Raw genomic sequence first — 24,829 nt, forward strand, 5'->3', positions numbered from 1 at the left:
CAACTGAACCGGACAAACGCAGAGCTGAAATTAAATGATAACTAGTTCAACAAGAAATACTATGAGATATGAAAGGTTTGGGTCTTTAAGGCAGTACAAAATATTTTATTATTTGAAGTCATTTTGTTTTTTTAAAATAATTAAGTGTAAATATAAAAATGCCTCAGAGGGGAGTGAGAAAAATTACTTTAATTGTAAAATTTACTTAACGTTTCAACAGTTATCATCTCCTACAGGAGTTAGCAAAAATACAAAACACAAAAAAACCCAGACCTGGAAGGGAGAGGGGAAGGCACAAACAAAGAGGCATGGGATTAAAGCAGCCCAGGAATGCAAATGTCTAACAAATCCAGTTCTGTCCTTTATGGGTTTTTTTTAAACAAACAAACAAGAATAAAACAATCACCAACAACAACCAACCACCACCACCACCACCACCCCCCCCCCCCAAGTGGCTTTATATTTCTTTAAAAAAAGAGAAAGGGTTGGGGAGAGACCACTAAGGGGAGGAAGAGAAGGATGCAACTGTAAAACCCCATTGCCTGAAATCATAGAATAGTTAGGGTTGGAAAGGACCTTAAGATCATCTAGTTTCAACCCCCCGTGCCATAGGCAGGGACACCACACACTAAACCATGTCACCCAAAACTCTGTTCAAATGATGGCACTCTAGAAAACAAGGTGAAGGTTACTTCTCCAAGATGACAAACTCAGTGTCTACACAAAGTACATGTACACTTTATACAAATGAAAAACTTAATTTGTCACCATAAGCCTTTCTTGCAGAGGAACAGCTTTTGCAGATCAAATGTTCTATTAAATCTTTTAAATGCCAAGAAAAGAAATTCTGAGCAATATAACAAGTAATGTCTCTTTATATGGATGTTAAGATGACAATTCAGATTATTTTCCAAACTAATCCTGAGAAAAATGTATGTTTACAATTTAAACAGTAATGTTATATAAAAAGTATTAACAAATCCACTATTACAAATGTCAGTTTTCCTATATGGTCATGTATACATACACAATAAAATGGTAAGTATATGCAAAAATAATAAGAAAATCATGCACAAATTACTTTCACCTTTAAAGGATGGGTTTCCCTCAAAATACAACTTTTTGCCTTTTTTTCCCCTATTTTTTGTGTTTTATTTGTTTGTTACCACCCCCTAGACACACTGAGTACTACCTCTACAGGTCAGCATGAGCTGATGGGAAATACATTTATTTTACATTCAAGCATTTATATCTTAAATGACCCTGTTGTAGCATATGACTTATTAGATGAGCAGCCTTTTCCTCTTTTTTTAATGTTTTCCTTTTTTTTTTTTTTTTTTGTTTGGATATTTTTTGCAGTGATCAATCTTCATGATCTGTTCCGTGGTGAGCTGGGAAAAAAAAAATTGCAGTTGCTAATCAATAACAGTCTGAAGCTCTGGAAGAGATCCAAGGAGTCACTATCAAACTATCCTGTAGCATGAGATCATTGCACACAGAAGGACAGTCATAAAATAGGCAACTATCTACAAAGGTCTGAAAGGGCTGCATCCCTCTTGTGTTTCCTCTTTTTGCCGTGGAAGAACTGATGGTGTGATTTGCTGCCTTGATGTTGTTTGTTTGTGACTGAGGTACTGTGGCTTGAGTTTGTTGGACCTTGGAAGCCTTTGTTAGAAGAGCGAAATAACCGTGCAGATCCATGCTGTGAAATAAGGAGAACATGGTAAATCAGTGCTAAAAGGAAACAAAGTGTGGCAACTACACAACCCTATTTCTGGATAATGAGGACATTAACTCATGAAAGCATTACGCTTGAAACAACTGATATGGCAAAAGAAGCCAGGACAGCAGCACAGTACCACAAATCTTTCACTTTGGTGGCTGCAAAAAAATGTTCATCTCTAGACCCAAATCCATGCAGGTCAAGAAAGAAGAGCAGAGCATTCTGAATTTTAGAAAGGATGGAACTGTTCTGTTGCTCCCATTTTGCAATGATCAAAAAAATGTTTTACAGAAGCAGACCACCACAATCCAAGACAAGAGATGAAGACTAATCAAATCTCATCTTCTGTGCAAAATTACGACAAGATTCTTTTAAGGCCAGGACTAATTTTATAACACATCTTTTTACAGATGTAGAGTATCTCAGATCGTGCATTTTCACATTCCAGCACCAGAATTAGTTCTGGTACACATTCATGGTATATCCAAGGCCTAGCTTGTAAACTCAGTACTAGCTAGAGAGAGATTGTCAGCAAGTAGGAGGAAAGTCTCCAGCATTACTTTTCAGGAGTAATATTCCAGAAGATTCCAGACTATTTTCCATATATTAAAGAAGTCTTAAATTCTGAAAAATTATAAAAATTTAAACTGCATATATCCAAAGTATATTCTATATAAAGGCATATAGTATTTCCAGATTACTGACTTGTCACAGAAGCATTCCTCAAAATGAGAAATCCCTTAAATGCATGAGCTCTGGTAGGTCTCATCATAAAGATGTTTGTCTTTAGGGGGAAATGAGAGGGGATTTCATGTATCAGCAAGCAGTCTTCATCTCCCTTAATGAAAGACCGTTCAGCAAGTACCAACAGCTAACAGAGCTGTCAGTCATAGTTTGAAACATACAATTTTACTAACTGTCTTTCACTAAGTGTAGGCAAGTCTCTTTAGTTCTCAAATTCTGCTGTCACGACTGGACTGACATGCTTTCTGCACAAAGGAAATGGGTGCAGCACAGCTGTATGCTTCTGGCAACTCTAGGTTTCCCAAAATAAAGTCAATCTGATTTCATCTGGTTTAAGGCTGGGAAAGCCACTGCTGCAAAGTCCTCTGTGTAAACTAAACAGAGAACCAGTGCTCAAAGCTTTTTAGTGGGATGAAGGGGAGGTGAAAAACACAGTGTTTCCTTTCCAGAACAAGCTACTCTTCCATGAAGGACGTGTAATATTCAAATGATCTATACAGTTGTTTCCAAACGTTTCACAAACCTGAGATTTGTTCGTGTTGCTGGAAGTATTTGCTGTTTGGCTATTTTGTGTTTTCCCACTTGACTGGGAAGATTCCAATGACACGTCTTGTGACCCCACTCTGTTTGTGGTAGACTGACGACAACTCAACTGTTTAGAGGTTTTGCAAGGTGTTCCATCAGAATCCTTCAGGAAAATGTAAAGTATTAGTGAGTTTTTCTTAAGAGTGAGGTTTTTTTTTCTATTAGTGAGTTTTCCCATAAAAATAAAGCTAGCAGTGGACAAAACTTCAAATGCGTTTATTAGATATTAAAATTCTTTCAATCTTACTGAGTAAACCGGACAGATTTAAAAATGTATTGATGCATGATTCTGATTTTGGGATTTAGTTGGGGTTTTTTTAAATAAAATTCCCAAACATTTTTTAAGGCTTTTTTTTTTTTTTAAACACAGTTTTCCCAGAGAAAAAGAGGGCTATGTAACTCTATCTGCTGTATTCACTTTCTACGTGTTGTGTCAAAAACACACTGCAACTTACATGTGTAGAAATTGCATAAGAGGTAACATCTTATGCAAGTTAGGATTCTGGATGAAATAACTAACTAGGATTCCAAGCTTTCAAAATGTATTCTGTGGAAGTAAAGATCAGGAAAAAAAAACCCAAAACACAAACAAACTGGAAAAAACCCCCCCAAAAAAACAAAACCAAAAAACCAAAAACGAAATCAGAAAACCACCAGTACTTACTACATCACTAGAGCTGGACAGTGTAGAGGATGATGATGATGATAAAGGACCTGATGAAGAATTTGAAGAATGTTTACTAAGTGTTTCTGAAGTTTTATTTCTAGGTTTTGACAGTACTTCATCCTCTTCAGCAAGATTATTGTTGCATTTATCTAGCTGCTGAGTATCTACTATCAAGGTTACTCCGTTACCTATTAAAAACCAAAATGGAAGCATCACCACACAGTAACTACTAAAATATTTTGTTTTTTTTTAATATACCCCCTCAGGTATTATATATCTATTATATCCAGCAGGACATGTACAGACATCTGCACATGTACATACTTTTAATACATGCAGACACATGTTTTGTGTGTATGTACTGCCTGCAGCAAGCCAACAACTCACAGAGGGTGCAGTGGTTTCCCAAGAAGATCCATTAACATACACTGTGGAAACCACCAAGCATTACCAACAGTTCAAGCTGGAAATTAGAGAGATAAGAGATGGAAGAAGGTAGTAACAAAGTTCAGATGTGCTGCTTGATGAGATTGATCCACGACACACTTCAACAGCACTCAGATAGGTTTAAATTCCGTTCCTATGTGCCCAATACTCAGCAGCTCCCATTTTTCTTCTGCTGGAGCTGCTAGCATCATAAGAACTTCAAATAAGCCTGGTTGCTTTGTATGATACCCTACACTGAAAATACGAGATACAGAACTCTCATATCTCACTAACTTCTACCTTAAGTATAAAAAGAAAGAATCAGAACTTAAATCTAAACTAAATCTACAAGACAACTACTGTAACTGCCACCATTATCTTCCTGATACAGGGTTATTTTATTACTGTTTTATCTTACGTAAGACTCCCAGGAGTTACCTCTGATTTACACAGCATACACTTGCTGCCTCACTAGCTGTGTTTGCATACGGAGGTTAATACATAGATCACATCAGGTAGCCAAGTGTTACTCTGGAGCTTGTGGGACTGAACAGGGGTTGTCTGCCATGACCAGGTTGTACAGCAGTGCCGCAAGGGTCTGCAGACTGATAAAACACAAATGGTCCAGGAGCACATTCAATTTACAAGGACAGTGAGGGAAATCACTAACAAAAGCTTTAAAAACTAAACAAAATCCCATACTAGCCTAAAGACTTGGTAGTTGTGTCATCTTCTCTCCTTAACCCCTAACAAGAGAAGACTTCTAGAAGGCAACATTCTAAAATTAACTGGAGAGTATTAGAATTCATTTTACTTTTAAAACTTCCAGACAGCAGATACACCTACACCAAAAGAGGCTGGCAACTGGCTGGTGAAGTCAGAAGACGGGCAATGAAAATAAATAAAATAATATATGCTGGCCACATCTACTGCAGTAGAATAAATATAAACGTGGTATGGCCTTTTTACTCTTATACAAATCTACATCTTCTGGATAAGAACAAAAGGAAAAGCAAAAAAGTGAACTCATATTAAAATGCATGCATTGCCTTATGTGAGGCAAAAGCAACAACAAAATCTGATCAAAGCACGCAGGAAGCTTCCCACTATCAGCCATGCTTAGTCAAAACTTACCGTTACACAAAGACTCTGTCTTACTTTGCATTCCCCACTGCTTTGATATCCAGTCTCTGTATGTGGCCACCTCTTGTGTTACTCTAATTATTCTACCTAATATACTGTAAATGAGGAAAAAAAACCAAAACCATGAACACAATTAATTTTTAGACACACAAAAATATAAGCAATTTATGTCTGAGATTTAGACTCATAAAATTTACCTTTCCGTTTCGTTGTTAGGATAATATTTAGCTATTGGGGAAACTGCATGGCTCAAAACAACATAGGCATAATCAAAAGCCTGTTTCACTTGCATGGCACCATAGGAACTCCTCCCAACATCATTACCTTAAAGTAAGAATACAATTAAATAAATAAATAAGATTGAAACTGTGGTTATCTCCTTTCAGACAGGAGACAGTGGTATTTTTTAAAAATTGCCCTTACGTCCCAACTCACTGCGGTTACCTCTTGTAGAATAGGATTACTGGAGCATAGATATTTGAAAGAGCTTAAAAGACCTATAGATATTTACATGCACAGAGGTTCAAAATGGCAATTCTCTGGGTAAAAGTGCAATACATAAATCAAAAAATAAGCAACCATAAAATCCTGCACTGCTTATATCACACATGTAACAGGACTGTTCTGGATAACATTTTTCTAGATCAGAAATATGTTAACTCTTTCAGCAGCACTTGACTCACCATTCCAGAAGCCACCCCATTGAAGCCAACAATCAACCTTAACATAAAGGTAATAGTACAGAATGAAGCCACTATGGATTTATGTAGCACTTATTGCAGCACAGGCATGCTCTGGGCTGACATGGTAATTTACTAGGAACATGTCTTAAAGAACATCGTTGTATTCCGAGTGCATCTTGTGTTCAAAGACATGAATGAGGTGTTTCTGTTTGGTTTTTGGTGGTCATTCTACTATTCTTTGATTTAACTCCTCTAGATTAAGCATTCCCATAATTTTTGTATGTTAAGTGTTGGTTTATGAGGATACCTGGCTGTAATGGATCTTCAATATACAGCATTGATGGTCTGTAGCCATCCAGCATGCTTTTTTGCACTTCATCTTTGGCAACATAAGATCCACCATCCTTTATTCGGATTCCAGTCTTCAGATAATTGAAGTGACGTCCATATAATTCAAAAAACTCTATTAAAAGAACACCATAGTTGGCATTGGGCATACAGGCATCTTCCCTGGGATGCAGCTATTGAGAGAAAAAAAAAAAAATTTTCTTAAGACTTCAAGTTTCAAGTACCTTTAAGTGCCTTTGCTTTTTCACAGCAAGCATGTCTAAATACAATTAAAAATAATAAAACAGAATATATAAAGCAAACTTGTCTAAATAGAATATTTTCCTTGATAAAGCAGTTTTAAATCTTTAAAACAAGATGCTATCAAAACTTTTATAAACTAATTACCTCTTAAAAATAAGGCTGTCAAGTATTAATGTTTTTGTATTTGAACTTTCAGTTCAGTAAGTGAACTTCCAGCACTAATGGTAGGGTTCTGGTAAAAAAAACCAACCCATAAATATATATCTGCACTTCACAAACCTAGGTTTGGAATACAAATACAGGCTTCTAACATTCACAGCTATGTAAATGATCCCCTCTGCTTTTAAGTATGCAACCTGAGAGATTATGTACAAAACCAGTTCATAATTTTAACAGATACAAAACCTAACTGCTTTTTTTGCAGAGCAAATGGAGATGCTATTAGTCAATATAAGAAAAAATTGGGGTTGGAAGAGACTGAGATTTTAGTTTCTTTCAAAAATATATGCCTGTTGTCTTCATTTCTTTTGTGCTCAGCAAGCAACTGCACTAGCACTCAGCAAACACCAAGCTCCAGCTCAAGGCTCAGGTTTAAAAGTAACTGCAATCTGGAAAGTACAGACATACACATGCACACACAGTTACACAATAACATTTAGTACAAGAAAAAGAACAAGGCTGATAAAGCCAAAACCTGGCTACTTCATATTTCTACATTTTTCTCCCCCAGGCACAACAATATAGATTTAGCTCATGCATTTTGTTCTCTTAGATTTAAGAGAAAGTTGTAAAACATGTTTGATTTCAGCTTAAAACCCTAGACAAACTAGCAAAATCCCGCTGCATTCATTAAAGCACATCCAGGGTGTCAGACCTGGAAAACAAGTGTTATAAAGGACAGCTGCATCTAACAGTAACCTAACTAGTTTGTTCCAAATAAATCATACAATAGTCAAGTTATTTTACCAGGAATGACACGTGTGCCTGGTACTGATACACCAACGGATGTTTCAAACACCTCTAATACCAAAAGTGCCAGTAGGGGAAAAAGAACAGAAGACAGGTGGGATGTTGTCCGTTTTTAAATGAAAAGGGGATGCAAAACCACAAACAGGAGAGCTTAGATGATTAAGTTTAAGGATTGATCAAATTCTTAATTTTGCACCAATGGCATCAATAGATTTCACTAAGCTTACCTGAAGGAAGCTGACAGCCATTAAAAAAAGACTATAAGAACCGATTCCACCTGTAAATACTTCATTAAGGTCCCTCTGCAACAGGAACTGTTTCAATACTAAAACTAGATATGGTAACACAGGGTATTTCTGAAAGAGAAAAGCAAAGGTGTTAGGACACTGTGATGCATATCTACAACTGATACTAAGAAAGCACACTGAAGCTGTTATATTACATCTCAAAGCTAAGTATAATTCTAATTTATTATTTTTAGTACCAGGGGAGAAGCTAACTGCTCTGCCTGTGGTCAGTACAGGTATTTTACCTCTTCAACTCCAGTGGCAGATATTAACAATAGAAAAAAAGTTACTACCTCATAAAATCAGAATTATTTTGTTTGAATACATAAATACATTTGATTTTCTCATACAAGTGAAAAGGAAGAACTGTGGAGATATCCATGTCTGTAACAAAACCTTCCTGCCACAACCAAGCTGATATCCCACAGCGGGCTGAAACTTCTGTCTTGAAAATTCTTCAGATGCCCAGAGTTCAAAACAGTTCTTCAATATTACTACACCCAGATAACACTTTTGGAGGAGCCAAATACTTACCTTTGGGTACCCGGTCCTTCAATAGGTTTGTCAGTATGGATTTCTTTAGAAGTGTGCATACACTGCACATGCAGAGAACATGGACCTTTTGGACAATAGTGGAGGCTGGGGCTACACCTGCACTCTGAACACCCCCTCACAGGGCAGGGGGCAAAAGAGGCTCAATAATATCAATACAGAGCCAAGTTCCTTACTTTCAGAGATGTGGATCATGGTATCTATGATTGCAAAAGATTAAAGGGAAATTGGGAATTTCTCCAAGAACTTCTCTGCGTGAGTCTTAGGGTATTAGGAGCTCTATTTAACTGAAGATCCCAAGATCACTTTTTTGAACTATTAAGAACTTAAGAGTTACAAGCTGGAGTGTTGACTATCTGTATATACCAAAATTCAAAGATGGGATTTTTCTCAGGAAACTGCAAACCCTTAATTAAGGCTTCAGCTGCCTCAAACCTCCAAATAAACTGAATTAACAGAAATAGGCATTTCCAAGGGTAATACTGAGCACGACACCCCTGTTAGGTAATTCAAAGTTATGTGGGAAAAAATAAGACCCAAGAAAATGCTCTGCAAGTGTTTCATAGAGAGATCCTTAAGAACACCATTACCAGTGTGTGCCAGGGCTGAATGCCACCTCTGCCTGCCACACCAGGATCAGCCACCTGTGCTCAAGGCCAGCACTGGTGCGGCACAGCTGCATGGCCTGGGCTTGGGCTGCTGGGAAAACAGCCCTGTGGGAAAGCGCCATGTGGGAAGCTTTGTTGGGAATCCCTCCACCTCGCTCAAGAGCTGCTTTCATCTCTGCTGTTGCCCCGGTGTCTGCCTGAGCCATGCTGCTGTGCACTGATGCTGATCCTGACCCTAACCACTGACACGGCGTCCTCAGCCTCAACCTCCTCACTGGGAAACTGACTTCCAGCTGCCAGCCGGCCTGTGAGCTGACCCCGACTACTGTCACCAGACCTGCTCTGCTCCTTGGGTTGGGGTACCACAGGCGTGCACCCCCGCCCGGTGCGTGCCTGGCTGCCACTCACAGCTCCCACTCCCTCCCTAGGGGCACAGCCTGCTCTCACCATGCCCTGACCCAAGGCCAAAGGGGCCTCTCCAACCAGTTAAAATAACCCAGGCAACAGGAACATGCTAACACACTTTTTTTTTCTTCTAAGCACACAAAAATGCTTTCAGGCTCCCAAGAGAAGACTACCTCCTATCCTGAAATTAGAATCATAGAATCATAGAATAGTTAGGGTTGGAAAGGACCTTAAGATCATCTAGTTCCAACCCCCCTGCCATAAGCAGGGACGCCTCACCCTAGACCATGTCACCCAAGACTCCGTCCAACCTGGCCTTGAACACTGCCAGGGATGGAGCATTCACAATTTCCTTGGGCAACCTGTTTCAGTGCCTCGCCACCCTCACAGTAAAGAACTTCTTTCTTATATCTAGACCTCAACTTACCCTGTTCAAGTTTGAACCCGTTACCCCTTGTCCTATCACTACAGTCCCTGATGAGGAGTCCCTCTCCAGCATCCTTGTAGGCCCCCTTCGGAGATTGGAAGGCTGTTCTGAGGTCTCCATGCAGCCTTCTCTTCTCCAGGCTGAACAGCCCCAACTTTCTCATCCTGTCTTCATATGGGAGGTGCTCCAGCCCCCTGATCATCCTCGTAGCCCTCCTCTGGACTTGCTCCAACAGCTCCATGTCCTTCTTATGTTGAGGACACCCGAACTGTAGACAATACTCCAAGTGAGGTCTCATGAGAGCAGAGTAGAGGGGCAGGATCACTTCCTTCGACCTGCTGGTCACCCTCCTTTTGATACAGCCCAGGATATGGTTGGCTTTCTGGGCTGCAAGCACACACTAAAGCAGGCTCATGTTCAGTTTCTCATCAACCAACAACCCCAAATCCTTCTCCACAGGGCTGCTCTGAATCTCTTCTCTGCCCAACCTGTAGCAGTGCCTGGGATTGCCCCCACCCAGGTGTAGGACCTTGCACTTGACAATGTTGAACTTCATGAGGCTGGCATTGGCCCACCTCACAAGTATGTCAAGGTCCCTCTGGATGGCATCCCTTCCCTCCAGCGTATCAACCAAACCACACAGCTTGGTGTCGTTGGCAAACTTGCTGAGGGTGCATCAATCCCACTGTCCATGTCGCCGACAAAGATGTTGAACAAGATTGGTCCCAACAGTGACCCCTGAGGGACACCACTCGTTACTGGTCTCCAATTGGACATTGAGCCAATGACCATAAAACTTTGAGTGTGGCCATCCAGCCAATTCTTTATCCACCAGGTGGTCCATCCATCAAATTTATGTCCCTCCAATTTAGAGACAAGGATGTCATGTGGGACAGTGTCGAACGCTTTGTACAAGTCCAGGTAGATGACGTCAACTGCTCTGCCCCTCTCCATCAGTTCCGTAGCCCCATCATAGAAGGCCACCAAATTGGTCAGACAGGATTTCCCCTTAGTGAAGCCATGTTGGCTGTCACCAACCACCTTGTTGTTTTTCATGTGCCTTAGCATGCTTTCCAGGAGAATCTGCTCCAAGATTTTGCCAGGCACAGAGGTGAGGCTGACTGGTCCGTAGTTCCCTGGGTCTTCCACCTTCCCCTTCTTGAAAATAGGGGTTATATTACCCTTGTTCCAGTTGTCGGGAACTTCACCTGACTGACATAATTTTTCAAATATGATGGACAGTGGCTTAGCAACTGCATTCGGCAGCTCCTTCAGGACCCATGGACGGATTTCATCAGGTCCCATGGACTTGTGCACATTCAGGTTCCCAAGATGATCTTGAACCCGATCCTCTCCTACAGTGGGCCTAAGGTCTTCATTCTCACAGTCCCTGCATCTGCCTTCCAAGACTTGTGTGGTGTGGTCAGAGCATTTGCCAGTGAAGACTGAGGCAAAGAAGTCGTTGAGAACCTCAGCCTTCTCCAAATCCAGGGTAGCCAGTTCTCCCGATAGCTTACGGAGAGGGCCCACATTATCCCTAGTCTATCTTTTGTTTGCTACATACCTATAGAAGCCCTTCCTTTTATCTTTCGCATCCCTGGCCAGACTCAATTCTAACTGGGCTTTAGCTTTCCTGACCTGGTCCCTAGCTTCCTGGACAATGTCCCTGTATTCTTCCCAGACTTCCTGTCCTCGCTTCCACCTTTTATAAGCTTCTTTTTTCCCCCTCTTAAGTTTTCTCAGCAGCTCCTTATCCATTCATGGAGGCCTCCTGGCCTTCTTGCCACATTTCCTTCTAGTCGGGATGCAACACTCCTGAGCTTGGAGCAGGTGATCCTTGAATATCAACCAGCAGTCTTGGGCCCCCCTGCCCTCTAGGGATTTATCCCATGGAACCTTAATAAGCAGGTTCCTGAAGAGGCCAAAGTCTGCTCTCTTGAAGTCCAGGGCAGTGAGCTTGCTGCATACTCTTCTCACTGTCCTGAGGATCTCGAACTCAACCATCTCATGATTGCTACAGCCAAGGCTGACCTGGATCATCACATTTCCAACCAGTCCCTCCCTGTTGGTGAACATGAGGTCAAGCATGGCACCTCTCCTTGTTGGCTCCTCTATCACTTGCAAGAGAAAGTTGTCTTCCACGCAATCGAGGAACCTCCTGAATTGTTTGTGCTGGGCCGTACTGTCCCTCCAACAGATATTGGGGTGGTTGAAGTCCCCCATGAGGACAAGGGCCTGCGAGCGTGAGGCTGCTCCTATCTGTCTATAGAGGGCTTCATCCACACAGTCCTTGTGATCGGGTGGTCTGTAGCAGATCCCCAGAGTAATGCCCCCCATTGCAGTTCTGCCTTTGACCCTAACCCACAAGCTCTCTGTTGACTCATCACCTGTCCCCAGACAGGGTTCTATACTCTCCAGCCTATCACTGACATAAATAGCTACTCCCCCTCCTCGTCTGTCTGGCCCGTCTTTCCTAAAGAGCCTATAACCTTCCATTCCAACACTCCAGTCATAAATTAAGCATCACATAGGCAATTTTGGGCAAGCAGGCAGGGCCTTACGGACTTACCTAAAGAGAAATGTATATGCAGAATCTAACTGAAATATGGCCCCTGTGTTGTGGCAGAAAACCAAATACAGATTTCCTGTCCACCACAAGGCAATGTGACAATGCACAGGATGCAAAAACTGAAGTTAGCTGCCAAATTCCAGGTACGTGTCCTAAGACAGAGAATCTGGGCATCTTCTTTCCCCAAGAAGAAGCTACGTAGCACAAAACTGTCGGTCTTGATTTAGCAGCAAAAGGTTGGCCAACACAATCAACTTCTGTCCATCAGATAGAGACTGAGAGAAGGAAGGTCTCTCAACCCACCCCACCCTCTTACTATGAATGCAGGTGCAAGAGGCCTCATCAACACAAGGTTTATATATAAGCACACAGGTGAGACTATGCAGACAAGAACTCAGACTATTCTACTGAAACTAAGGACAGAGGTTTTTCTCCTGTGTCCTTCTACAGGTTAAAGAAATAAGATGCTGTAGAAGCAAACCGAGCTACTTTCATACTTGCTACTAAACATACATAAAGGAACCGAAGATTAACAAGTTGAAGGCCATACTTTCAACTCATCAGCAACTGAAAATCCCCCCAAATTTAGAAGACCTCTTGCAACTGAATGACATTATTAAAGCAGATGTACACGATTTCTAACCCTTATGACTGAAAGTGCTTGCTTTATTCAGATTTATGGAGTTTTATGAAGGAGTTTTACATGTTTAGCTGTAGAAATACTTTGATTCGCCTGCTGTCATTAGTTTGGTTAAAAAACCCAAGCAGTCAGTAGTAGAACAGTAATACTTACACACTTAAGTGAGACTGAACTGCACTTCATCTCCCTACACAGAACATGAAAATACAAGAAAAATTTTCTACTGCTTCTATGAGACATTTGCTATGAGTGTCCCAATGCGCTGAATAGGGGAAGGGAAGGAAAGGAAAATAGTGTAAGGATCCTTCAAAACTTTAAATACACATTAATCCTAACAAAATGACCCCATATACTAAACAAAACCAACTGTAACGTATCTATGATACAGGTATTGGTGAAACCCTGAACAACAACTTACTAAATTTAACTTATTCTACCTTATTAGCATTTGTATGCTGAAATAATATTCATTCTAGAACAAGATTATTCCTACTCTCTCAGCAATGTGTGGTTATTACTAATTTTAAGTTCAATGAGCCACAGTTAGAGCAGAACATTTAAGACAGGTATTAGTGCATTTTCTTTAGTACCATTAAAGTACTGTACCATTAAAACTTCTCAATACTTTATACATTACTATCTTCATGTCTTTCAGGGCAAAATATCTAAAACCTAAGAACATCACGGAGTAGTAGTAGACAACAATAATAACAGAGTGAAAGTGTATCTCTAGTCAGGATGCAGTTAAAGTAAAACAAAATCAAGTCATCAAATATTCAGCTCTAGTTCTATTACAGTGTTGCCTAACCTTGATAAAATCTTTGATGAGCTGGGCTGCTTTAACCCCGTTCTGTACATTAAAGCTTATATCAACTTTTACTTCAGTGAAGCAATCTGTCAGTTTAATAATAGGTACCTGCAAAAGAAAGACAGGTTAAGTCAATATAGATTTCCAAGAGACATTTAGTTTCATTCATACTTAGATGCACCAGTAAAACTGAAACATTTTATGACTTTGTTGAGAGAAAACAGTACTCCGTTTATTTATGAACGCACTCTCCTTGCCAATCTGTTTACATCAACTTTCCTTTTCTAACTCATAAATGCCATTTTCAATTTACTATCCTGTTTAACAGAACTTAACACTTCATCTTCAAAGTGATTCCTTTTAAATTGTTTTTAGTCGGCTTCTAGTGCAGCAGCACAGCTCTAGTGGGAAAAACAAACACCAGAGGGAGAAAAACACTTAAGAAATTAAGATCAATGGTAATAGAGACTCTTAAGAAAATACACACTCCTGTCATTGTGGGTCATTGATTTCTCATCAAAATTATTTTCAGACAAGAAGCACAAGATATTGAGAGCACTCTGACATATCTCTGCCTAAGTGGTTTCCAAATTACCTCTCTACTAATAATAGCCATCAATTAGACACCTGTTTAACCCCCAACACACTTACATACTCTTACAATTAGCAGAAGGTAGGAAGTTATAATGGAATTTATCCTATCCTGTGCAAGGCATACTATTACATATTTATATAAGGCTGTACTTAGTACTTCTATGTGAAAATGTATTATGTCTGCTTACTTACAATAAGAAAAAATTACTTATGTAAAAACTGAGTCCAGAAATTCACAAGTTTAATCACATTAATTCACAACAATGACTAGTATAATCTCACTTTAAAGCAAGTGTATGTTGTGTAGTATGAAAAATCAGATTATTTTCCCCAACAGAGGAAATGCTTCTGTTGTAGCACTATGAATTATTTTAGAGTAATAAAAACTGTAATAAATAAAAAGGTTCTATTGGTTCTATCTTATATTTATATATAGCTTCTGCTTATGAAAATTCATCTAATTTTATTAGACATTTAGCTTAGAACAAGGAAACACCCTCTTCCCCCAAACTTACAGTTGCTTTATCTAAAACCTTTACTGAGTTTTCATCTGCTACATTGTGCTTTCTAAGAGCTTCTTCCAGGGTCCAAAGAGGCAATGTCTCCCATTTTCCAAACACAACTAAATCAATATCACTGAAATAGAAAGAAAATACAGATTTATTCAAATTAAAAGACCAATACACTTAAAAGATAAACAGCTGACATCCACACATAACTAAAATAAAGCTGACAGAATGTAGATTAACCAAATAATTTATTCTTAATTTTCTGAGGAAAGAGGTGGGGGATGAACTCTTACACCTGGGGAACTACAGAACATTTCAGATTACCAAGGGAGGGGACAGACACACGCAAACCACTTGGGCTGCAAAGCCCAAGATTAGTCTCCTCAGGCCACACTGTCAGCAGAAATGGATCAGCTTCTCCAGAGTGATTCTGAGCAAGAAATTAACTTGCTGTGGAGCACCACCTTTGGGCTGTATTAATCAGTAACACCGATTTAACAGCCTGTCACTGAAAGGGAAAGTCCTGTTCCCCATCCTCTGCTCCCAGATGCGTGGCCCTGTCTCTTCCTTTGCTGTAGGTCTGGTGTTTGTCTAATCCACAGCAAATCAACTCAACATATTAATGGGTCTGGCAGAAACCAACTCCCCACCCCTAAAAAACCCCCAAAACATTCTGGGGTAATTTCCTGCCTCTTTGCATCTCAAAGTTGGGTTTCTGGGTGATCAGAGCACCAGCCAGTACATGGCAAGCAGCTGGCCTGCAGTACCAAGAACAAGGAGCAGGGAAGGAGAGAGTAAAATGTGGCAACTTTGACTTGAGGAAGCAACAAGCTGTTAAGCAAGATCAAACTATCTAATTAACTTCATTCATTAACTCAGCTCCTTGAAGACGTGTCTCCATCCCACTACACTTCCTCCCTATGCACATACACATTCATCTGACTACAAAGGGAGTTGACACCCTAATTCAATGCCTAAACTCAAATCCAAAAGGTGACTGGTGTCCAAACCAAAGCCAGTGAGGGCTACTGTGAGATCTTGAGCTCTTTCCTCTTTGCTCCCCAACTTCTTTGATTTTCCCTGCTTGGTTGGGAACACAAAGGAGATGAGCATATAACCCTGCAGCTATACAAGCAGGCCACTTCAGTGGCACAGAAAACTGTGCAACAGGTAACACCAAAAAAATTAGGAATACTTTTCCCCCCAACAGATTCTACAGGTCTGCTGTTTCACAGACAACACCGCTTTAACAACCTCAAAGAAACCAAAATATCTCTTGCCAACAAGCAGTGTGTCATTTAGCATGCCATGCAAGCTGCATGCCATTTAGCTGGCAAGGGTAGGCAGCACTCAGCCAGCTGCAGAAAACTATGTTCAAAACCTGCTTAGAGAGCAGGAAATGCTACTGGACACTTCTAAACTAAATTGGTGTTAAACCCACGACTGATGCTGAGAGTTAACAAGACACATTTTTTCCTGATACACACCAAGAGAGAAAAAGCAGCTCTGTTGTCACCTTGAGTATAGATATTGCCTGAAAAATAACAGAGATCCAGCAGCTAAACAACTCTGTACCCAAACTGTCAATATCAGCTTAAGTAAAAGATTAGACAAAATATAACACAGAATAACAGAATAAAAAAAACACACTGTAGGTCTTTCTGAATCCCAGAACCTGAAATCTAAATTAACTATACAGTTACTGACAGGTAGGGAAAACTTAGGGCAAAGGGAAGCCTGGATAGAAGGCAACAGTGAATTAATTACCCACATGCAAACACTCATTATTTTGAAAGTATAGCAAGTACTGCCACAGGACAGGTTTTTGTTGGTTTATGTACTGTGTTTAAAAATACCTGCATTTTTTCTCCCCCCAAAACTCAGCTGAGACAAATATGGAGAAAAGGCAGTATATGTAAACAAATAGACAACAGCAAAGTGTTTTTGTTGCATCAGTTTCAAAACAATCAGTCATGTGGATAGGTATTATCAGCAACCCATCGAGTTTAATCAAGCCTATTTAAAATCAATTTAAAAAAAGCCAAAAACGAGGCACTGTGAAAACAATGTGTATTTGTACACCTTACTTCTGACTTTCCAAACAGAAACTGAGCAATTCAGTCTTCTTGCAACCCCTTAGGCTAAAGCAGATATTAAAACACCTGTCAGCTTCTTTTTTCAAAATTACATGAAATGATTACTTGGGTATCCAGCACTTGTAGTCAGTACTAGATACCAATTCCTCATGTTCCCAAAGTACAGAACTCAATTCAAGTGTTAACCTCAGACTTATGCTATTTAAATGTGTTTGTCCCCTGTAGCCCTTTAAGCCTTTCATTCTATTTCTATTTAATTGTCAAAAATACTTACAATTTCTACACAGAAGATACCAATGTCACTGAGAAATGACTTTTCTTTATGAAAACTAATAATAAATTTGGAAAAGGTAGATGGTGGCTATTGTACAGATTTCACTAAAGAAGACTGAAAGAAAAAAAGCAATTCTGTATGCAATCTTGTCTCTTCAGTGCTAAGATTATCATTAACAAGGTAATGGTAAATGTTTCAATTTATTCATCTGTGGAGATAAATTTTAGCTTTTCTTTTAAGGCCAACTTCTTATTTTGGTTTAGTCAGTAATGAAGCCAAGTCACAAAACGAGCCTTTTTTGACAACATGGTATTTTCAGATCTTTTACTAATACATGCAAAATCTATATAGCCACAGGTATTACAGTTAATAGTCTTAATGACTAATTTTTGTATACACTTTGTGGAGTACTAATATCTTAACACTTTCTTAATATAACAAGTATACACACAAGTAACATGGATATTAGGAGATCAAATAAGTCACTACAGAGGTATAAGTTCAAAAGGCTATCTTTTGTACAGAATTTACACTAAAAAATTACTGACCTTGTAGGTAAATATAAACCAGTTTTAAAACTTCCAAATATCTGCACCTGAAACACAAGAACAGGAGAAGTGATTCAGAGCAGCCCTGCAGAGAAGGACTTGGGGGTGTTGGTCGATGAGAAACTGAACATGAGCCTGCTTTAGTGTGTGCTCGCAGCTCAGAAAGCCAACCATGTCCTGGGCTGCATCAAAAGGAGGGTGACCAGCAGGTCAAAGGAGGTGATCCTGCCCCTCTACTCTGCTCTCCTGAGACCTCACTTGGAGTACTGTCTACAGTTCTGGTGTCCTCAACATAAGAAGGACATGGAGCTGTTTGAGCAAGTCCAGAGGAGGGCCACGAGGATGATAAGGGGGCTGGAGCACCTCCCATATGAAGACAGGCTGAGAAAGTTGGGGCTGTTCAGCCTGGAGAAGAGAAGGCTGCATGGAGACCTCAGAACAGCCTTCCAATCTCCGAAGGGGGCCTACAAGGATGCTGGGGAGGGACTCCTCATCAGGGACTGTAGTGATAGGACAAGAGGTGATGGGTTCAAACTTAAACAGTGGAAGTTGAGGTCTAGATATAAGGAAGAAGTTCTTTACTGTGAGTGGTGAGGCACTGGAATGGGTTGTCCAAGGAAGTTGTGAATGCTCCATCCCTGGCAGTGTTCACATTCTGAATAGAAGTACTCTTTTCTGTTAAAGCATTTACATCTTCAGTGTAGTATAAATCGCTAATCTTCATTGTTATTACCCATGAAACGTTAATAACTTTGACTTTTCTATTACAAAACCGTCTTTTCAATATAAAAAATTTCACCATGACCAAATTTAGCACACTTTAGAATGATAGAACATTAAGAAAAACCCAGTTCAGTTCAATTTCTTTTTTGCTTTCATATCTTAAAGTATACCCTTCATTCTCTAAATACATTCTCTAAGTTTAATATATTTCCATTGCTTTGCACACTAAAAAAGAATTGTATCACAATTTTTTTCTGAATTACAGAGTGAGTAGCACAACTCTGTTTATTTCTGCTTAACAAACAAAAAAGTTTCAGAGTTTCACATCCCCCAGATTTAGTTTATTATGCTGGATTTTTACTAGTACTGGAGGTTTAAATAAGGAGGTTTCCATTGTAAGCTGTCCGAAACCACGGTTGTTTAGTCTGGAGGAGGCTCAGGGGGGACCTTATCGCTCTCTACAACTACCTGACAGGAGGTTATAGTGAGGTGGGGGTCGGCCTCTTCTCCCAAGTAACAAGCAATAGGACAAGAGAGAATGGCCTCAAGCTGCCCCAGGGTGGTTTAGATTGTATATTAGGAAAAATTTCTTCACAGAGAGGGTGGTCAGGCATTGGAACAGGCTGCCCAGGGCAGTGGTAGAATCACCATCCCTGAAAGTGTTCAAAAACCGTGTAGATGAGGCCCTCAGTGATATGCTTTAGTGGTGGTCTTGGCAGTGCTGGGGTTGGACTTGATGATCTTAAAGGTCTTTTCCAACCTAGTTGATTCTATGATTCTAACTTAGCCAAGCCTCACAGGGAGGTTGGACTCATGTGCTAAGTCTCAAACGGGAACTGGTGAGACTTCAAAGTAAAAATATCTACACATTTGGACTAATTTTCAACCAGACAGTCTTCTGATGTGTTTCCTGGAGCCACCTTACAGACTTGTGTATTCTGCTTTAATGAGTCTCGTGCACTAGCTTGATTGCCACTTATTTGTATGTCAAGTGACCCACTTTTTATGTTTTTCCCCTTAGGGATAAGAAAAAGGGAGAGATGGGAAAAGATGATGTTTTGCAAGTAAGTGTTTTGATACTTTATTAGACTAGGAAGCTAGTTTGCGTGCTTCCTCTTGATTATTTTATATCATTTAACTCTTCTTACTCCCTCAACCCACCCCCAACAAAAAGCACATGCTGGCAGTAATTTGAATGTTGAAAGTTCACAGCTTCTCAAACTAGAAAAGACTGCAAGAGATGCCACAGAACTAGCATCAATATTGTACTAGATCTTGACAAAAGCATAAAGGCATCACAAAGCTAAGAATATAATAATTATTATTATTACTCTTTTCAATCCAGGATAATAATAAAAGCATCCTCTGTAAAACTGTTTGGGTTCAGTCAAACCAGGATTTATTTGTCCACCAGAAATATCTGAAAAGTGCTTTTCCACAATCAAACAACCACTGATGGGTTTGGAAAAAAAGAAATGTCCTTTCACATTTTCAAACAAAATAGTATGCTCAGCTGAACAGCAAAGAGAGCCTTTACTGAATAAACAACCCTGAAAATATTAATAAACTTACTGATACAACATATATGACCTTTACAGAAAGGAATGAGACAACATCTGCTGTTGTACAATAATTTGGAGTATGAGAAACACTGAATTATTATAAAAGAAACCCACACTTCAATCCCTCTCTCATCAAATCTGGAAAGATGGGAGAGGAAGAGCGAGGAAATCGGAACAGAACCATTAAAGGATTTTGATTTATAGAATTGGAATTTAAACTGTTGAAGCTCTGGAGCCATGTATATATTTAAAGTATCCCAAATACAGGACACTATAATAACTTGAGAAACCTGAGATTTAGTTTTGTAGTGTGCCAACGCTGCCAATTATGGTTTTATTCTATGCGGACAGAGATATGTATTTGCATTCATAAGATAACTTAAGACTTCACAGTACTGTAATGGACTCCAACTCCTGTATGTTATTGTTACTATTTATCCTACATTTCTTCAAACTTACTCATATTAAATTCCAAAGTTCCTGAATGAGCTTTAATTACAGTGTGTGTCCAAATATGTCCTCACTATGCACAACAGAACTTGGAAACCCACAAAAGCTTGGAAACTCTTTGCTACCAAAGTCCCTCCATCAAAACAAACCAAAATCTATCTGTAGCCAATTTAGAGTTCCCTTTCTTCTACATCATTAAGTAGAATTTTCTGAAGTTTGTCAAGCTAAATAGAGTTAATCTTTTTACTTCCATTCGCAATGACAGTATTTTCATAACTGAATTGTGTGAAGTATGCCACATTACCTCTTTTCAGGTCCACGAGGCCACATAATATTCAGACATAAAGCTGAGAACATTATGACAAATATCCTAAATTCCACTGTATAACTACTTATTTGTTCAATAGTCAAACTTTCATATTCAATTGGTCAAAAAACTTTGTCTTAAAATGCTTCCATTTAATGTTTTGGGTTGTTCAGTTTCAGCGTAATTAAAGCCTTGCTGATGCCAAGAACAGTTCTCACTTAGTAGGAATGTTTCCTTCTAAGCACATTCCCTTGAGCAAGAGAGCAAATGACACAATTGCTAATTTCTGTAAATAAAGTAACAGTTTAGGATACCTAGTTTTACCCTCCCTCCATCTGTTTTTTCAGCCTTTTCCTAAGTGGAACAGGAGCGGACACATTCTACACACTCTCTGTACGTTCAGATTCATGAAGCCTGATTTTCATTTTCCTTGGTATCTGATTTTTATAGAGTATGTCTTACCTACATGTTTAGTGAGAAATTACAAACTGAATGTGTCTGTTTAAATTACAAGTTTATTTTAGCTGGATTTGCTGCATCTATGACTCAAAATGAACAGCTTAAAGATTAACTTACCACTTTATACCACAGCTAAAGATAAGGACATTGGACCAGATAACACTCTATTTTCTCAGAGTGTGTACTCAAATCTTACAAGTAGCTAAACCAATACAGATTTCCAAAAGGTTAGTGATTGACTCAAGCAACTGAGAAATTACAACAAAAGACTGTCAAAGTTGAACACAGTCGAGTTCAGCAGTTCAGTTCCCAACCAGATCTGTAAAGTAAGTATTAGAAAAATAACATTACAGTAATTTCCAGATTGTCACCTGGCATGCTGTGTCACTGTTCAGTTCCTCTCTAGCCTCCAGAAAATGGAAGGGCATACAAGAGGAGAATTCTTCCTCAACGTAACAGCAGCACACAAAACGCATTTAAGCTCTGAAGAGCAGCTACTGACTTGAGAAAAACTGGCACATTCTTGTTCTCTATAATTTTCAAGAACAGCAAAGAAAGAGGGTCGTGGCAGTTTTAACTGGCAATAAATGAAAAGTGAACTTCAGTTTTCAACTACATTGTGTGTGCTTCTTCTCAGTCATGTTACAGCTAAGTCCAGTGGCCAGTTGTCACTTGTGGCAGGGCTTGTAATTTGCTTCCCCCTCTTAAACAGATTACAGCTACAAAAAACAGTTTCAGTAGCTTAAAGACTTTTTTCTCAAGCCCCCAAAGTCATATATATATATATAAACCAAACATTATTTTAATACAAAAGACCTAGCTTTTACAGATCAAGTCTGTCCTACAAACAGAGTATCTCTGGAAGCACTAAGTTCTTGTGCCCCATTCAAAGTGTTAGTGGTAACAAAGAAAGATCCTCTGGTAACAAACCCATTCACCCCATTACACTAGTTAAGTCTGCAGCACACAAACTTGTCTAGGAAATAGCAGCATCTTCTCCAGGCTGAAGCAGTCAGCTATTGTAGTGAAATCCCCTACTACAAGACTTTGGCAGGGTGTATCAGAGCAAGCACTGGTTTCCTATACTATTGCCTGTCAAACTGGCAGCCTGATACTCCTGCTCTTGATTAGGACCTATGACACTGTTTCACTGGGTTAGAGGAGAGCTATACAACACCTGTGAGATATGCTGAAGTCTTACAGAGTCCCCTTGGAAAGGTTATTGTTTTACTCAAAGAAAAAATTACCGGATACGTGTTGTACTGACTATCATAGCTGTGCAAAGGCAGCTATCACTGAGTGAAGAGTGCTCCTTCCATATGATACGTCACTAATACGTTGACCATAATATGAACCACCTTGAAAACGTGAGTGCATTTTACACACAAAACCACACACCACATACATATAGTTTAGAAAGAATTCATATTCTGTGATATTCTGCCAATTTCTAAAAAAAAACATTCCAAAAAAAACAGGTGAAGAAGATCTGAAATGAACAGTGAGTTTAAGTCATTCATGTCAAAACACTATCTTTTACTGTGGCAGGATCAAAGAGCATTCCTTATACTAAAGATTCTGCTATCTGAATTTGGTTTGCTATTCCAGCTAACAAGTCCTTATTTTCAGTTATTGTTATCTACAGATAGATGACTACAGCTATACATCTGCATTCTGGAAATGAACACCATGTTAGTAGAGGGGTACAACTAAACTAGATGCGATTATGCTAAAAATCCAACTGTGTGCTCATAAAACCATCTTGAGTTGTAAAAGCATCTTCTCTGGCTTCTCTTTAATCCAACCTTTATTGAAATAAAGCATAGCTCTGCACAGGAGAAACTTGTTTTGACTGAATGAAGTACTAGCAAAAACCCATCTTCAGTGGAAAGAAGCATTCCAGATTTTAAGCTCAATACACAGATCTACAGACTTGTTTGTTCCTGTACAAAAAACCTGGTTCCTTTAAATTTGTAAGATGTCAATTTAGTTTAACTGCCTATTAAAAATAGCATGGTCTACATAACATGGCATTGCTGGCATTCCACCTTAATACTCAGGACTATTCAGGACCACAGGTCTTTGGACTAGAAGCCCTGCTACTAGCAAAGCCATGGCTTTCAGTAGATTTTATTTTTATTTTTTTTAACACAATACATTACAAGCATGCATGCCTGGTATGTTCTCATTAATTTCAGTAAATAAATATTCATGAGACTAAATGTTTCCATACCTTATGACCTTTCTTTGACTACAGTAGATCTAGCTTGTCTTTGTTCCTATGTGTGACAGAAAATGTTGACCTGTATTATCCTAGGAAGAAAGATCATCTCTCTCATTTGACCAGAAATCCTTTTGTTGTTGTTGTTTTGGTTTGTGTTTTTTTAATATGGAAAAATAAATAGTATTTTCATTATTCAATACTTCACAAAGTAAACAGGCACAAAATGTTGCTTTCATATATTAAAAAACAGAACAGTGTCCTACTCACATCTGCGTTAGGCCAGAGCTCTTTTATAACGTTTTCTATCCTGTTCACCACTTCCATCCGCATTCTTTCTTCTTCAGGTCTGGGAGACATATACTTATAAAAGTCAATGATTTCTTCATGAAGACTAAGAAAGGAAAAAAAAAAAATAAAAGAACAGAAAGTAATGGAAAAAACCCCACAGGAGACTGAAACAGCAACTACTCTAATGAAACAGGATTTTCTAGCTCCTAGTTACCTACCTAATTAAGGGACAGTTCAAGAGTAGCATGAAATTAAAAAAGAAAACAGGTTCACACCACTTGGTAATGTTTAATTTCCTGTTAGTTTCTTGTGCCATAGGTCAATATTGCACTGCACTTGCTAAAAGTGTGGAAGCAAATCTAAATCCAAGCACCTTCAATTCACATTGAAAGTCACACTCTGTATTTTATTGCCAGTGTAACACAGAAATGGTTCAGTCTTCAACTCTGAACACAGCTGTAAGCTCTGAGTACACACTTTGCAAAAATTTAAACAGGAGGTTTTCAGCCAACACTTCCTAGTCAGCCCTTGGCACCAGCAAAGGAGTTTCAGGCATCAGTCTGTGTTCAGTACCAAGCTTTTAAAAAGTTGATAGTAATTGTGCCAGTACTAGAGCTAGAAAAAAATGCTTCTTTTACTGCTTAAAGACACAAACTATGCACTCTCCCCCCATAACAAGAAAATAAGTAGTACACATACAGCAGTGGTGGCTCAGAAGAGTAAGTGATTGACAGACAGTTAACCCATATATTTGACAGTTTACCATATTACATGTCAGTCAATAAGTTGTGTTTAGAGTACCTATGATTAGAGCTGAAATAAAAATGTCTTCATACAGTGCCACAAATTTCTGTGCTTCCGTAATATCATAAACACATCATCTTGACTAAAAATGTATTTAGAAAAACAGACACAACCCTTTAATTTCAACCACAGAGTAACTAAATTAATTTCATCTGTTTCCTGCA

The 24,829-nt window shown here is 39.1% G+C and overlaps 1 protein-coding gene across 1 annotated transcript; it reads right to left on the minus strand.

The window, feature by feature from the left end:
- Nucleotides 1–1,136: 1,136 nt before the first annotated feature.
- On the minus strand, nt 1,137–24,037 carry LOC115619088 (terminal nucleotidyltransferase 4B-like). The gene is made up of 11 exons (XM_030511117.1): nt 23,841–24,037; nt 17,849–17,895; nt 14,937–15,057; nt 13,828–13,935; nt 7,759–7,887; nt 6,279–6,492; nt 5,486–5,612; nt 5,280–5,383; nt 3,717–3,907; nt 2,991–3,155; nt 1,137–1,702 (listed from the first exon to the last, which is right to left on the minus strand). The coding sequence occupies exons 1-11, from the start codon at nt 23,928–23,930 to the stop codon at nt 1,523–1,525; spliced, it is 1,476 nt and encodes a 491-aa protein (XP_030366977.1). The 5' UTR covers nt 23,931–24,037; the 3' UTR covers nt 1,137–1,522.
- Nucleotides 24,038–24,829: the final 792 nt, after the last annotated feature.

This window comes from Strigops habroptila, chromosome W (assembly GCF_004027225.2).
Source record: "Strigops habroptila isolate Jane chromosome W, bStrHab1.2.pri, whole genome shotgun sequence".
NCBI classification, from domain to species: domain Eukaryota; kingdom Metazoa; phylum Chordata; class Aves; order Psittaciformes; family Psittacidae; genus Strigops; species Strigops habroptila.

Excerpts from the sequence above, each read along its gene's own strand:
- LOC115619088 (XM_030511117.1), bottom strand. The coding sequence starts at position 23,930 with ATGTCTCCCAGACCTGAAGAAGAAAGAATGCGGATGGAAGTGGTGAAC. Across the intron at positions 15,058-17,848 it reads GGTTTATATTTACCTACAAG|TGATATTGATTTAGTTGTGT; the intron begins GTCAGTAATTTT and ends TTTCTATTTCAG. Across the intron at positions 3,156-3,716 it reads TGTCCAGCTCTAGTGATGTA|GATTCTGATGGAACACCTTG; the intron begins GTAAGTACTGGT and ends ATTTTCCTGAAG.